This window comes from Nelumbo lutea, chromosome 4 (assembly GCF_056320005.1).
Source record: "Nelumbo lutea isolate HS-2025 chromosome 4, American lotus-T2T, whole genome shotgun sequence".
Lineage (NCBI taxonomy): Eukaryota > Viridiplantae > Streptophyta > Magnoliopsida > Proteales > Nelumbonaceae > Nelumbo > Nelumbo lutea.
The window spans coordinates 101372065-101389124 of NC_142687.1; the positions used below are offsets into that span (position 1 = coordinate 101372065).

Genomic DNA, 17060 nt, shown 5'->3' on the forward strand with positions numbered 1-17060 from the left:
AGCACAAGCAACAAACATGAAGGGATAGGCAGCAATTTGGCCTTCTTTGTAGTTTATCCAAGGTGTTAATCTTTTGGAGTACAACCTCCCAGCAAAAGTCTCTTATCTTATTTTTGGGGGGACAGGGTTACACCAAACTTCCTTTTTGGGGAAGGGGCTGGGCTGATGTAACGAATGGAGAATAGTGAAACAAGAGGCACATGTGAAAGATCCAGAGGGGGATATCAGCCAAATTCTATCGTCCAAGCAAGATTGGTTCTAGAAAACAGTGTTAAGAAGGGAAGTAGGTTCATCTACCGGCCCCATTTCAGATTCCCTTAGCTCTCTCCTTAATCCCAAATCCCAAGATTTGTCATTACCATACATAGAGGAGATCACTCTCCCTTTATGAAAAGATAGGGAGTAAATGGATGGAAATCTATCTTTGAATGATGTATCTCCAAACCATACATCTTCCCAAAATCATACTTTATTGCTTGCACAAGCATTATACGTGATATGCTGGAGGAAAGAAGGTAATAAATTGTGGTTTGCTTTCCAAGGAGATGCCCATGATGCCCTAGGATCAAGACCAGCGCCCCAACCATTGTCTGCCATGCCATGAATGCCTATAATCACTTTGTGCCACAAGTTCTCTTGTTCCAGAGGTAGCCTCCATAACCATTTTCCAATAGTGCCAAGTTCCTAAGTTTAATGCTTCCTATCCCTAGCCCTCAACTATTCCTACTTCTAGACAACGCCTCCCACTTCACCAAATGGTCCTTTTTTGTGTCTCCTAGCTCCCACAAAAAGTCCATTAGTTTCTCCAGTTGATTGGCCACTTTGGTAGGGATCATAAAAGTAGATAGGTAGTAAACTGGCAAGTTAGTCAAGGTTGACTAGTATTAGAGTTATCCTACCTCCTAGAGATATATAACTTCTCTTCCACCCTACAAGCCTCTTTGTGAACCTTTCCGATACTGGAGCCCAGAAGTTATCAGAATTTGGATTTCCTCCCAAGGGTAGTCCCAAATATTGTAATGGCTAGTCTCCTACTTCACAACCTAACATTGTAGCAAGGATTTCTATCTCCTCTCTCTCTTTGTTTAGTCCTGCGACACAACTTTTATTCCAATTTACCTTGAGATTGGAAACCCTTTCAAAGTGTGTACTAATCTTTGTAGATTAGTCACTTCATCCCTTTCCCCTTCACAAAAGATAACAATATCATCTGCAAACTATAAGTGAGTAACTATCACATTGTTTCCCCCAACTCTCCAACCTCGAATTAGACTATTCTCATCAACTCTAGAAATCAAATTGCTTAACACATTTGCTATTAAGGTGAAAAGGAAGGGGGAGAGGGGGTCACCTAGTTGAAGGCCCCTTTTAGTCGGAAAAAAGTCCCTAGCTACTTCATTAACCAATTTGGAATAATGACAGGAGGAGATACAACCCTTCATCCAATTACACCATCTCACACCAAAGCCTTTCAATCTTAAAACTTCTAGAAGAACATCCCAGTCCACCAAGCCTTAGGCTTTCTCCAGGCCCAATTTACACACTAGGCCTTTTTTCTTTCTCCTTTTCTTGAATTCCACACATTCATTGGCAATGAGGATTTGGTTAATTATTTGTCTACCAAGCATGAAGGTCCCTTGATTTGGAGAGATTAAAGAGGGGATGACTTTTTTAATCCTCTCAGCTAACACCTTGGAGGTAATTTTGTACATGCTACCCACACGGCTGATGGGTCTAAAATCCTTTGGGTGAGATGCATATGCTTTTTTAGGGATCAAGACAATAAAGGTCGTATTTGCACTTGAGTTGAATTTACTCCTTTCAAAAAATCATCAAACACTTCCACTAGATCGCCATTCACAATTTCCCAACAATCTTGATAAAAGGCCATCGTAAAACCATTTGGACCGAGGCTTTGGATCTCTCCATAGAAAAAAAATTGCTTCCTTAATCCCTTGAACTTCGAACTTTCTCTCTAGGGAGTCCAACAAAGCCCTAGATCCTCTCCTCTAGACGAGGTTCTCTAAAGGGTCTCTGGCTCCCCCCTGGCTAGCAAAGATGGCTTTGAAATGATCCACAAAGGCTTGAGCAATATCCTCTTCCCTAGTTAGACTTTGGCCATTCCACTTTAGTTGGGATATGGTATTTCTTCTTTTCCTTCTGTTGACTACCAAGTGAAAGAAGCTTGTATTACCATCCCCTTCCCTTAACCAACGACATCTAGATTTTTGCCGCCAACTCACCTCCTCTTTTCTCAAAATCTCTTTGAGCACTTTCTTTAGCCTCCACCTCTCAGCTTTCTCTTCTGTTCTTATTGTCCTTTCCCCTTCAAACCCATCTAGCTGCTCTATTCTGTGAGAAATGTGCCTTCCTTTCCTTCAAAATCCCGAAATCCTCTTTATTCCACTCCTTAGCCCGACTTTTTAATCATTGTAATTTTTTTGTAAAATTTGTAACCTTTTCACTTTTGGTTTGAAATCCAGATGTAACAGCCACATATTCTCAAATCTAAAAGGGCTAGGCCTCCTCCCACTCTTTCTTGGGAAATTTTGATTGGGCAATGATCTGAGGTAGTTCTAGGTAAGGCTTTAACTACCAGACCTCACCACCCTTCATCCCAATCCACAGAAAAGAGAAATATATCCAGTTTGCAACAAATGGGTGTCTCTTGAAAATTAGACTAGGTAAATTGTGCTTGTAGTAGGGGTAACACTCTCAACTGATTGGAATCCACCAAAAGGTTGAATTTTCTCATACTGGAGGTAATCCTATGTCTAGGGTTGTTTGTTTCCTGTAGGAACCTGATCGATCACATTGAAGTCACCCCCAAGCACCATAGGCCTTCCCATAGGCCCCTAATTGCTGCTAGTTCCTCCCAAAAACCTTCCCTCTCCCTGTAAGAAGTAGGCCCATACACATTTGTTAGGATCCAAACAAAGCCATCTTTCTTTTTATCTTTAAGGAAACCGAGAAATTTCCTATCAGTTCGTCCATACATTCCATGTCTTCATTTCTCCACAAAGTAATGATTCGTCCGGAAGAGCCCTAGGATTGTGAAAAGGCCCAACTAATTCCCCTAGCAGTCCAAATCTGTCTTACCCACCTTCTATCCACTTCCATCGATTTGGATTCTTGAATCAAGACAATGTCTGGCTTCTCCTTTCTCAACATCTCTCTTATCTCTCTTCTTTTGAACAAAATGAGTCTGATCTCTTATTCAACTAAGTCCCCGTCCTTACCTCTTCCTATCTTTTCTTCCAATGCTCCCTTTATCATAATCCACTTCACATCTGAGCCTCTCCACCTCACTTAATTTCTTCTTTCTTTTCTTGTTGGATCCTCCTACCTTATTTCTTAGGTCCTTTGGTTCAGTCAGGTTTTTCTTACTCTTTTTTTACTCCTTCCTTTCCTTTTGCCTTTCCGTGGGCCTCTTTTAATAGTTGCCATTACCCCAACCTCCTTCCTCACCTCCTCTAGCTCAGGAAGAGAAGTGTCACCCTCCTCATCCTTGTTCTTTTCTTTTCCTAATTCCTCCTTCACTAGCATCTTAAAGATCTCCATAATCAACTCCCAAATGCTGTCTCCTTCCTTTTCATCAACCTCTCTCTACTCATCAGTACCCACCACCTCTGTCGATTCACTGGCAGTAGAAGACATTTTGGTTGGGCTAATCTCACCTGTGGGCATAGAAGAAAGAATAGAAGAAGAGTTAGAACCCACAAAAAAACAGGGTGTATGATACCTTGGAGCTGGGATGAGAAAACTGTGGTTTTGTTGACCTTGGTTTTCAAGAAATAGCCTACTGCTTTGGGGGGGTGATCATTGGAGTTAAAGATGGGGTCTGTTGTTGCCTTTGCGAGAATCAGTGGATTGGATTTACTACACCCATTACCATCTTGCTCTTGATCTTGTGCTGTAGTTGGTTCTCTAACCTCCTGTGGTTGAGCTTTCCCCTGGCCCAAAATAGCATCCTCTCTTCCCAATATTGCTTGTTCTTTAGCTGTAGCCCCTTTCTTCGTTTCATCAGGACCTTCATGGAAGAATAGCTTCAACCCGTCATCTTCCTCTAGATCAAACAAAGCACATGTTTTACTTTCCACGCTTCCTAAACTGAAGTGCTCTGAAAAGGCATCCTCGTCAGTGTGCTCCTCATCCAGGCTGACCCGATCAGAATCACAATCTTCGTCCTTATCATTCTCTCAATCATATCTTGGATTCGGATTTTCTTGGCTTATAGAGTAGGAGACTAGTCTAGGTTTCCAATCCTATATTCCCCATTCGTCGCCACTGTTCCACTCTGGCCATTAGCTGAGGATTTGGATTTTTTTGGCTTATAGAGTAGGAGACTAGTCTAGGTTTCCAATCCCATATTCCCCGTTCGTCGCCACTGTTCCACTCTGTCCATCTCTCCCTTCATCAATGGCTCACATTTCTTTTGACTTGAGTGTACTAAGATTTGCTTCCCTGGCCTCTGTTCCCATTCTAGTCTACGAGAGTGTAAAAGCTGTTGACCCCCGTCTACCCTCATCGAATTTCGAGGCCCTGCAGCCACCTGTCCTCTGCCAGAATTAGATGCTACCACCTGGGCAAAAGATTTGAGGTTGGCCGTTGAAGTTTGAAATCATGGATCCGATTTTCTGATAAAAAAGGAATTCTGCTGCTTTATCTTTTCCTTCCCTAGTTTCAGAGTTTCCTCAGCGGTGAAACTTCTTACTCTCCGTATTTCTCTCTGTCGGTCTCCTGAAACATCATCGTCGTCTTCCCCAGGACGTCCTTCCTCCTACCACTGAGCTTCCATGGAGGTTGCAATCCAGGCTTTGTATTCTACCCCACCAGTATATACTTCTAACACTCAAGAGATTAGCGCTGGTTTTGCTCCTACCACATGAACTACAGCTGCTCTTAGGTTATTGACAATGAAGGCCTCCAGTTCTCCACAAAGTTTTGCAACTCTTGTAAACATTTCCAAGGTCCAAAAGTGAAAAGGCATCCCCAGAATTCTCAGCTCAATACGAGTGCTTGGCTCGACGAGTTTTTTATTAGTGCAGGGAGACCATCTCTCCACTGTTACCAGGCCTTGTTGAGTTATGGCCGAGATAGGTAGGTCCACCTGCTCTCCTTCATGTAAAATTAACACTGCTTTACTCCCTTCAAAAGGTCGAGTTTTCACTTTTCCTGAAATCTTCAGAACCTGCTTAACTTCTTCTAGGCTAGTCCAATTCCCAACAGTTTCCTTTGCCGTGATGACCAGCCTCTTCCCCCCACTCTTCTTTAGATACATTCACCCACGTTTTGAGCTTGCTCAAATGTGCTGCTAAGTATAGATCTTCATCTTCCTCTCCTTATGTTGTTTCTTCCCTTGATTCACCCACGTTTTGAGCTTGCTCAAATGTGCTGCTAAGTGTAGATCTTCATCTTCCTCTCCTTGTGTTGTTTCTTCCCTTGATTCACCCAACTCCCTCAGTAAATTTTCCTGCCTTTTTCCTGCATTGAGTGCTTTTTCCTCGCCTTTTCTGTTTTCCAAAGCCGTTTTGGAGAATTCCTGAATGGCTTGTATGACCTTGTCCCAACCCGACGCCTTTCTTCCTTCAGGGAAACAGGTGAACTGTTTCAGACCCTCGTCATAATGCTCATAAATTCCAATATACCTGCCCTTCTTGTTTTCTCTTGTTTCTGCAACATACTTTCTTCCTACTTCAGTGTAATAATTCTTCCCTCCTCTTTCTGGTTTCGCATTTTTTGTCCCTTCTAGCACTCCTTTGAACCACAAAACTGCTCGTCCAGAAAGAATAAGGGAGGCTCGTCTCAGCTTCACTATCTTCAGAGCCAATGCTCCTCGAGTCCAAATTTCCTCCATCACGAAGGTCTTTGCTTCAATCTTCAGAGTTTTCCTCCATCTTCTCGCTGGTAAAAACTCCTCCATCCCCTTGTCTTAGGATTTACTCCCAAACTTGGCTTTCTCTGTTCATAGTTTAATAAGTGAAATATTTTCTAATGGTACATTTCGTAGTAGGGACTGGGTTTTGGGACAAAGGGTTGGTGGCTGCTACCCTGGGGTCTGCCTAATTTGCCACCTGTTGTATATTCTTGAGGCTCAAAAAATAGAACCGGATAGGTCCAAACAAAAGAATGCCAGCAGCAAAAATCAGCACAAATAGATCACTTGCAGCCATCTGATTTATGTACTATCTTCTTGAGCTTTCTAAGAGTTTCCATGGAACCTTTGGTTTCTAGCATCCGGATGTAAACTGTAGAAGCATGTACCTACTATCATGTTTCAATCTGAATTTTATCCAACTTCATGTCCATGATGCAATCTGTCCAATTGTGGGTTTTGATCCTCTGGATAAAGGACAACTGCAAGTTATGGGGCCCCATACCAATTTTCAAGTCTTGTTGCCCCAGAACCAAGTATTTGCCTATTGTTTCCTTCTTTCAGTGATTTTACAAAGTAATTAGAAAAAGAAGATAAGTAATAATAAACAACTTACAATTTCCTATTTCCGAGAATGATATTTGTCGCCACTCATCTCTTATGTTATTCTTGGTATGACTACCTATAGATTACTAAGGCAAAGGCCATTTGTGAGTGTTTGGTGGCATCAGAAGGTATTGATTTGAAGATCGAGGAAGCTCTTTGCTCCTTTCTTCTTGGGCAGGTATTATTCCCCCCTCCCCTCCCGCAGGAAAAACAAGGAAAAATGTGTTAGAACCATCATCATCATCTAAGCCTTATCCCAAACTATACGGTGTCAGCTAATGTGTTAGAATCTTGACTGTTTTCAGGTTGATATGGCAGAGGCTGTTGAAAGACTAGAGGAGTATGAAAGTAATTTAAGTGCTGCTTCAAGAAATATAGTACCAACTATTGGTGCAAAAGAAGTCAAAAATGGTTCTGATATGAACCTATCACTGGTATATGCCATTTTTTTATTCTGTTTGTTACTTGTAATATTGAAATTTCCATAGATCTTTAAGACAAATCTTGGGTGCTTGTTTAAACCAAGGAAGAGACATCATGTTTGATTCAATCAATATAGAATCAATACAAAACTATTGAAAAAGAAGGGAAGTCCTTGACCAGTAAAAAGCTGACCAACAGGAAGAACACATAAAGGAACACCCAAATATCTTCCCAATTTCAGTATGAACTCTACTTAAAACGTTAAACTCATATGGGACTAAGGGCCAGTTCTTAAGCATCATTTCAATGCCTGAACTGGTCTTTGGGCGAGTCAAGCTCAATCATCTAAGATTCTTGAGTCAGCTTCCTTCCAGATCCTCCAGCATATAGCAAAAGAGCACCTTGATCTTAATTTACTGTCTCTATTTACAGGCCTTCTCTTTCCTATGTGTCCTTGAGCAATTATTTGTTATTACTGTAAAGGCGGTTACCCAATGTTGGTCCCAACTTATCTAGGATCTTGGGAGGGGTGGACTGGATACGGTCCTAATCTGATTGTCCATGGGTAATAGTTTCAAATGATACAACATTAAAAAGTTTCAATCACTAGGTTTCTTATGTTTTTTTTTTTTTTTTTGAGAATTTTAACTGAGATTCTTTATTAGATCACAAAAGAATGTTATGTTCAATACAACTGGCAGCCTAATGTATGTGCTAGATTTCTCCCCCCAATCACCTTTTAATTTACAATTAGACTAGTTGTTACCCGTGTGATACATGGGCTTTGTTAAACGAAGTTGAAGCAGGACGTCTATGATATTCTCAATTGAGTCAGGCCAGTCTAAGTCCAAGTCAAGCTTCATTTTTTGGTTATGTCTAGCTGGCCCTATGACATTATAGTAGAAATCTGCTGAAATAAAAAATTAAAAAAAATTGTAGAAGAAAGAGGAAGAAAAAATGAAGTTTTTGTGAGAGAAGAGAAGAAGACAAAGAGTAAAGAAAGGAAGAGAAAGCAATTAGATTTAGCCACCCTCTTTCATTAGTATTTATACTTGAAATAAAAACTATGTACAATGATTGATATGCCCTTATAGGATGGCTGATAAAAAAAAACCCGATAAAAACATAAGAAACACTACTCTGAAAGCTTCCAAACAGTGTGTTGTGGTCCCCACTTACTAACTAAACAAATAACAAAAACTGTAAAATCCTCAACATCCCCCTCGCGCCTAGGCGCACAGGCGAGGCACATTTTAGGGTAGGCACCTTGCCCAGGCCCTAAGCGCGCGCCTAGGCGTGCGCTTGGTGCACCTTGCGCCTCAGCCCAGGCATGTGCCTTTTGAAAATTTGACGCTTTTTTCCTTTTTTTGAGTCTAGCGGCTAGGTCCGGGGCATGGCACAAAGGCGACTCATAGAATTAGGAATGTAATATGTCACATTAGCTACTTGGAGTAATGTAATTGAGAAAAAAAGAGATTGTGGGTTTTATATGCTTGAAATTTTTTTGTATGTTTGATTTTATTTTTAAATTCTCATTTGAATATGCTTTACATGTTATGTTTATGTATTTTAATTTTAGATAATAGGTTTTTTAAAACATTTATTTTAAAATTTAAGTTTATATTTTTATTAATATTATGTTTTATAATTTTTTGAATTTTTTTGCATTTTTTTTATTTTTAGCTTTTTTTATTTTATTTTTGTGCCTTGCTTAAAAGGCATGCGCCTCGCTTTGCGCCTCAAGCGTAAATTGACCTTTGCACCATGCGCTTTTAAAACACTGCTCTAGCTATCATCCTCTCTCTTATAAAGTGCCTATCAACTTTAATATGTTTCATTCTGTCATGTTGAACTGGGTTGTGGGCAATATTGATTGCAGTTTGGTTGTCATAGTATAACATCATACGCTTTTTTGCATCTATCCCAATCTCACTCAACAACGACGTAATCCAAAGCAATTTTGAAACATCGTGGGCCATTGATCTATACTCAGCTTCTATACTTGACCTTGCCCACCACTTGTTGTTTCTTTTCCATGAAACAAAATTTCCTCCCACAAAGGTACATACATACTTGTGATGTAGATCTCTATCATCAACTTGCCTAATCCACATTTGTATAAGCTTCCAGTTTCAAGTTCCCATGATCAGTGAATAGAATTCCTTTGCCAAGATGTTTCTTCAGGTATGCAAGTATCCTATCAATGGCCTCCGGTGCTGAATTCGAGGAGCATGCATATACTAACTCACAACATTCACAACATAAGAAATGTTTGGGTGTGTCATGCACAAATATAGTAGCCGACTTACCATTCTATGATATCTCCCTACATCCTTAACCAACTCACTATCTAAAGCATTAATCTTGTGGTTCTAATCAATAGGAGTATCAGCTGATTTAACTCCTAGTTTCCTAGTTTCCTGTAGTAGGTCTAACACATACTTCCTCTAAGAGATGAATATCCCATGCTTGGATCATGCAACCTCAATTCCCAAAAAATATTTTAGTTCACTTAGGCCTTATTTCAAATTCCTACTACAGTGACTTCTTGAGTGCATCAATCTCGCTTAGATCATTCCCTATAACAACTATATTATCCACATACACGATCAACACTAACACAAGGGATCCTCTCCTCTTCACAAAGAGAGTGATTCAATTGAGTTTACGTGTATCCAAAACGAATCAGTGCCCCCTTAAACCTGTCAAACTATGTTCAAGGTGATTGCTACAAACCGTATAATGACTTTTTCAGCCTGCAAACCTTTCCTTCACCAACATCCTTATAAAAACTAGCTGGAAGTCCATATACACCTACAAATCACCATTAAGGAAAGCACTTTTGACATCAAAGTAAAAGAACAACCATGAGTAAGTTGCTGCTAGAGACAAAAGGATCCAAACTAAGCTCATCTTAGTCACTGGTGCAAAGGTCTCCAGATAATCTATACCATAGGTCTAGCAGATCTTGAAGGAATTCAAAGGGCAAGAGAATTAAGCATTAGATGCTTAGTGATTGAGGGGGACTCAAAGGTGGTGATTAGGTGGCTAAAAGGAGATATCAGTAGTTTGTGAGCTACAACAATGAGAAGAAAAAATTTAATTGGCTGTGTAAGGACTTAGAGGTGCAATACAGCTGGGTGAAGAGAAGTGCTAACTCAATGGCTGATGGGTTAGCTAAGCAAGGGGTGGCTAAGGATTATTTGTTTTGGGCATATTTTTAGTATTTTGTTGCCATTTTGATGTTGGGGAGTTAAGATAGTTTCCTCACCATTTTCTGTAATTAATTTTCACAAGTATTATTCATTAATAAAAATTTCTGTTATCGATCAAAAAAAAAAAATCTATACCATAGGTTTATGTATACACTTTTGCAACCAACCTTTCCTTGTACCTCTCTATACTACCATCAACCCTATATGTCACAGTGAACACCCACCTACATCCAATTGTCTCTTTCTCTATTTTAAGATCAACTATTCCCCATTTCTGATTCTTAATCAAAGCCTCAATTTCTTCTTGCATAGTTGTTTTTCACTCAGATATAGAGAGAGCTGCACTATCATTCCTGGGTATAGACAGAAAGTTTAGGGAAGAAAGGAAGGTATGGTAGGAGGGAGATAGGTTATTGTAGGAAAGATGGTGTGAAATGCAATGGGTTGTACTCCTTATGGAGTGCAATGGGCTGATCAAGATCAGCTGCAAAATTAGTATTAGGTACATACATAGCATCAATGGGATCAGAAGCAATAGCATGCTCAAGTGAAATAACTTGAACTGCATCAGTCGAGCCTAGAATCTCAAATGGTCCAACAAAGAGTGGTATGGGTTTCCCTATTGGAGCATCCGTCGAATCAACCCTCTTGCGTTGGCATTGGAAAAACTGCAAGGCAGGTTGTAATGAGTCTGGTAGTGACATTGAAGGAACTGATGGTGGAGCAACAAATGGAGGTGTTGATGGTATAACTGGTGGCGGAGATAGTGGAACAAATGGAGGAACAAACATCTCAAGTTAAACACTTGGGCTGACTCAAACAAAGTAGGAAAAAGACTCTTCAAAGATCTAAAAGATAAATGACCCAATTGATTATGTCAAAGCATAATTTGACTCACAGTTTGAGAAACAAAAGACCTCCCAACTCCTTTATTAATCCTAGGTGGATGCTCAAGCAAGTAGATTCCATTTGCCTTTTGGCTGGTCCCAATCACCTTCCTTGTCACTAGAACTTGGAAAAACACAATGATCAAGAATAAAAGGCACTAAACAATTCTAATTTTAGTAATATTGCTAACTGAAAGAAGGTTAATACTAAGCTTAGGAACATGCAGAACTGAGGACAAGGAAATGATATTAGACACTAATGTGACTTGCCAGAAATAAGAACAAAAGAGCCATAAATAATAGGCACTTTGTCTCTGGTAGAGGACAAACAATAAGAGATGAACAAAGAAGATAAGCTGCTCATATGATTAGAGGCACCCGAATTTATAATCTAAAAGAGACTAGTGTTACTTGGGGCTGAAGCATGACAAGTAATAGCCCTTGTACTTGAGTGTGCAAATGCTTAAGTAGGAGTAGGGGGTATGGTACTTGGTTGAGACGACCATGTAATACTAGCATCACTCTCCAACTGAGTCAAAGCAGCTCTAATTGCAGCCAAAGCATCAAGAAAAGTGGATCTAGTGCTAAGCATCGGTGGAGGATTTGTAGTAACAGTTGAATTGGCATTCCCCTTTTTATTCTTAAGCCTTGCTAGAATAAGGTGAGGATGAAGCTTCTAACAAGTGTCTTGGTGTGTTTTGGCTTCTTACAATAATCACAAAACACCTCCCTCTTTTCTTCCTTCTTCACATCATCCCCCTTATCACCACCAAGCTTTGGCTTTACAATTGTTAAAGCTGAGATAAGGTGACATTGTCTCTAGTAAGTAGTTGCTGTCTCACAATGTCATAATTTGAGTTCAGTCCAATAAGAAATTCAAACACCTTATTTATTTCTACCAACTTCCTATATGTTGTTGCATCCTTCTGGTTCTCTCACTCCATTGTTTCCAAGTGGCCTATTTCTCATGCTATAGTGATTTCAAGGTTGAGAAGCAAACTAATATAGGTTTCTCCCCCTTGCCCCTATTTAAGATTATGTACTTCACTCTTCAACTCATAAGCTCTAGCAACATTAAGGGGCTGAAACTAGGTCTTTTTCATGTTTTCCTAAATCTCCTTGGCCATCTTCACCCAAAGGTAGTTTCTACCAAAGTGAGGCTACATGGAATTGCACAACCAAGTCATGATTAGATTGTTTTCTTGAATCCATTTGGCATGGGATGGATCTTCAATTTTTCATTGGCTGTTTTCTTTGTATTTCCAGTCACATATCGTAATTTCCCCTTCCTCCAATGGCCATCATGGATGATTGAGTCCATCCATGTAATTAATTCCATCAAATTTAACTGTGGTGATCTGAAAAGAATTATCCGACGCACTTCCAGCCCCTATAAGTTCTTCCCCGTGTGCTTTAGATTCATTCCCAGCTGTCTCCATAATGAAAACACCACAAAACACACACACACACACAAACTCAAGGAAGAAAGGCCAATTTGATACTTCACAAGGGTTCAAAATGGTTTGTACAGCAACCGAACACTAGTAACAGTCCTCAAAAAAAAAAAAAAGAAGAAAAAGCTTCATTAGATCCCGAAGAAAAACAGAACAGTGGGCTGAATATAAAAAACTGATCGGTCTCCACAGAAAACCCTAGAATCATCCCTGGAGAAACCTTTTTTTGCCAACCACTCCCTCCAGAAGAGTCAGAAGGACTTCTGCTAGTTGTCAATCTCAGGAAAGATGTAAAATATACCCAGAAAATACGTACACCACCTCCAATCAATGGTTTAACCCCTAAAACTTGAACCCACCCAAAGATCTAGGAACTGAGCAATCTCCAAGATCATACAACACCTTGGACAGCAACTGAACTCCCCAATAACCTCCAAGAATCAGGTGACAAGTGCTGTGAACTCCAGCCCTAGAAAATTCTCATGTAGTTGGCTGGATCAAGTCCACATGAGAACCCTACTCGATCATAAACCAGCTTTGGTACCAACTTGGCTGAAATAGATGAAAATCAAACCAGGTTATGATGAGAAATCAACAAGAAAAAGGAAGAGAGAGAAGAGAGCAGAAGCAAAGAAGAGAGAACACAGAGAATGAGAGAAAAACGGGTGCAGAATCTTGTGGCCCTGCTGCCCCAATGATTGCTATTTATATTAGAGCAAATAAAAAACATTATAAAGACAATAGTAGCCCTGCTTCCTATATAAAAGAAAGAAACAAATAACAGTAATGAAAAATAACAATACAAAAATAAATAGATGGGACCACAAGCTTAATCTACTGTATCTCTACTTTTTTAGTGGATTTTTATTGTTTTAAATGGAACATAAATGGAATATAATTTATAATTTTTATGATATTTTATTTGTACTAATTAATTTAAGTTTTCTTATTGGATAATTTGAAAATAGGGTAATTTTTTATTAATACTTTTTATTATTTATAATTAATAATTATATCATCTTTCAAAAAATAAATTTGTTAATAATTATACGTTTCCATTGATAATTATAATTAAATGGAAATATATTAAGTGGGTTTTAAATTATAATTTTAAGTTTGAAATGGAATTTAAATGTGTTATAATTATAACGAAATGTACTTTTGCATATCAGATATTAATAATTATAATTAAGCATAAAAATAAATGGATATAAAATTATAATTAAATTGAAATGAGTATAGATATAGATGGAGTTAATGAATTTTAGGCAATTTTATGGAGTAATTGAGAGGAGAGAGAATTAGTGGCATGGGTTATTGGAGGGAGAGTTAATGGCATGATTAATGAGGAGAGATAATTGCCAATTGGAGGAATTAATGGGAAGGAGACAAAGTTACTAGTGAGTTAATGATTCGGTCTCTCTCTCTCTCTCATTTTGGGTGCTTTCTTTAAAAAGTCTCTCCTCATTGGTTGTTTCCAAAAAAAGGTAGACCCTGCCTTGTTTCTATGGCCAATTAGTCCTGAGTAAAGTGCGAGTAGATTCCCCTCATGACCTTATTCAACCACTGGGTTCTTGATTGACTGTGTTTTATTTGGTTGACAAGGGAGGCCCACCGAAGGGTTGTGAGGTGCTGCTTGTGCTGTTCTTTTAATACATTTGTGTGTTGGGGGTGGGGGGATCTTTCATTGCATATCTGCCCTTCTATCAGATTCCATGCCTGCCTTAAGGTTGATATTTTCTTATGCCAGACAACCTGCTGAAATTGACCAGGAAACATGGATGAAGGATGCTGTGCTTGGTGTTTTCCCTGATACACAGGATTGTTCTCCATCGTTGGTGAGACTTCTAATTATGGATTGAGAATCAACTAAAACAATCTAAAACAGGGAACAATATTGAGACTGACCATCTCTGCAGGTAAACTTCTTTGGTGGCGAAAATAAGAGTCACAAAGGTAACAAGAAAAACAAAGGAGCACCACAGACCATGTCTAATTTGGGTTCCAGATCGGTGACCTTTGTTTCACCTACTGATAATAGAGCTTGTGTGGAACCTCTCTCACATTTGAACTCTACCCGGAATCTAGGGCTGGCTGTGAAGCAATTGGCACCACCAAACTTGCAAAACCTATTCACTGTGAGCAAGATGAGTGATGGAAACAGTGCTATCACACAATCTCTTCAGCTAAAGAGAAATCTAGGATCGCATCATAACAAAGTTTGGGAAAGCTGGTGGGCCCTGGGCGATACGGTTGGAAGGATAACAATTGCTACAATTATAGGTTGTGTTGTTTTCACTACCTGTAAGCTCTTAGGCATGCAATTTGGGAAGATGAGAAATGTGTCTACTTGGAACTCTGGTAAACCAAAGATGGACAAGAGTATCATTTCTTGGAGCATCGACCCTTCTCTGGATTATAATCCAGGTCCTGCCTGTATTGATGGGAGTAATATCAGTGGAAGACTAAGGAAGCTGCTGGTTTTTCTTAAGAAGCAGATGAACTATCTCCAAGATGCACAAATCCTACAAAATTCATGGCCTTCTGATGATCGCTCTCCTTTAAATAATTATTTAAACAAGAAATCAATGCCTGTAGAAGAGGCTGAGGCCCTTGTCCAAGAATGGCAGACCATCAAAGCTGAAGCTCTTGGACCTGGCTATCAAGTTCATGGTCTCTCTGAGATTCTTGCAGACTCTATGCTTGCTCAGGTAAAATGCACATTTCTTTTATATCTCTTAGTAGTATGCTGACATTTACTGTAAATCACAGAAATTAATAAAATTCTTGGATCTTCAAGACATTTCTTTTTGTAAATTTAACTCTTCACCATCTAGGTTTCTAGTGTCACATTCCAGTATTTTTGTTGGTCCACTGTTTTTCACTAGAAGTTTTGTTGTTTGGATTAGATGGCATGGAATGTAGTTTCCCATTTTCACTTAACACGTTGCATGGCCAACATGGTTATGTGAAAAATTAATAAAAGAAACCATATCGAGGAATGATTCAACTTGGCTGATTATCTGGTGACTTGGCAAGCCAGGTCCAAGGTAGTTGACACTCATTATGTGGTTCAGAATAGGCCCTTCATGTCTGTGATTTCAATCATTCGTACCACAAATATTATCTCAGAGAAAAGGCCACCATATTCTTTGTGTGTATATATATATATAGTTCCCCTTATAAATACTATAATGCTTTTGTGTTCATGTTTGAACAGTGGCAGGCGTTGGCTGAATCTGCAAAAGCTAGGTCTTGTTTTTGGAGATTTGTTCTATTGAAATTGTCAGTCTCGCGAGCTGAAATTGTATCAAATGGGATCAGTGGGGAAATAGCAGAAATTGAGGCTACGGTGGAGGAAGCAGCAGAACTTGTTGATGAATCTCAACCAAAGAACCCTACTTACTACAGGTGACTGAAACCAATGTTTTTATGTGAACATATACTCCAAAAATCTAGTTTGTCAATGATTCGATTGGCCTAAACTCAGGAAGTTCAAAACGAGGGTTTTCAAATTTCAAAAAGCCTCTTCAGCTTCCTAGCACATGTGCATCTAACACTAGGGGTGAAACGTGGGCAAGCTCGGATTGGGCTTTTGTCAAAATTTGAATGGGCCTGGCCTGAAGGCCTGGGCCTGAAGGCAATATAAATTGCTAATATAATAGTAAATAGAGAAATTTCATGTGCAATTGAGTTGATAGACCTGCCTGCCTTTAAAGACTGGAAACCCCTATAATCTGTATATTGCTTTGGTAAATTCTGAGTATTCAAGGGTCAATGTTATCTTATTTCTGCCTATTTTACCTCTAGGTCCTCTACACTTTAAATATTGGAAAGCCTGGATTGGCATTTATCCATCCAGTAGCATATGACGGTGCCTATGTAAAATTTGAAGTCCGTTTATTTGATTGATGGACTAACGAACTTTGTTTAAACTGGTTGGTTGCAGCACATACAAAATCAGGTACTTACTGAAAAGGCAATATGATGGTTCATGGAGATTTTGTGAAGGTTCCATTCTAAGTCCAACGTGATTCATGGAATGATTGACTTGTGATAGCTGATGACATTGGAACCTATGCCCTCTCATCCTCTTATTAAATGATTATTCATCATATGCTCAACTGTGAAGGCCTAGAGTTAATAAATTGTTGAGTTAGGTAGAGAGTGTGTTTCGATTGGTGATTTGTATGTGTCGGCTTCTGTGGGGTAGAAATCAGGAAACATTATTTGTTGGAATTTGAGACATTTTCATCTTGGTCCTTGGTCTAACGTACTCATCTCAATTTATCTTCGCCTTTGGAAGCCTTGCTTTTGTTTTTCTTTGACATTTTAATTCTCTTTACCTTTGTTCATGGTGGAAGTGACTAGACGCTTTTTGTCATGTTTGCAAGTGTTTTGTTCTTTTTTAACCCCAAAATTTACTCCAGGTGTAGGGGTGACCAGCTTAAAATTTTATTAATATCAAATTATCAATCATTAAAATGAAAAGATGTAGTGGACCAGCCCGCCTTGCCCCAAACCAAAATACATTAAGCTATCAAACTTATCACTCAACCCCATAGATACAATGATAACAAAATTAAGTATTACGAATTCT

The 17060-nt window shown here is 39.2% G+C and overlaps 1 protein-coding gene across 2 annotated transcripts in view; it reads left to right on the plus strand.

The window, feature by feature from the left end:
* Positions 1-16844, plus strand: part of PARC6 (plastid division protein) — a 51246-nt gene extending 34402 nt beyond the window's left edge. The window contains exons 7-12 of one of the 2 annotated variants that reach the window (XM_088986269.1): positions 6564-6659; positions 6787-6915; positions 14233-14298; positions 14380-15171; positions 15681-15871; positions 16410-16844. In XM_088986269.1, the coding sequence (XP_088842395.1) occupies positions 6564-6659; positions 6787-6915; positions 14233-14298; positions 14380-15171; positions 15681-15871; positions 16410-16494 (1359 nt within the window). In that variant the 3' untranslated portion in view covers positions 16495-16844. The remainder of the gene's footprint in view (positions 1-6563; positions 6660-6786; positions 6916-14232; positions 14299-14379; positions 15172-15680; positions 15872-16409) is intronic. The other variant, XM_088986270.1, reaches the window with a different exon arrangement.
* Positions 16845-17060: the final 216 nt, after the last annotated feature.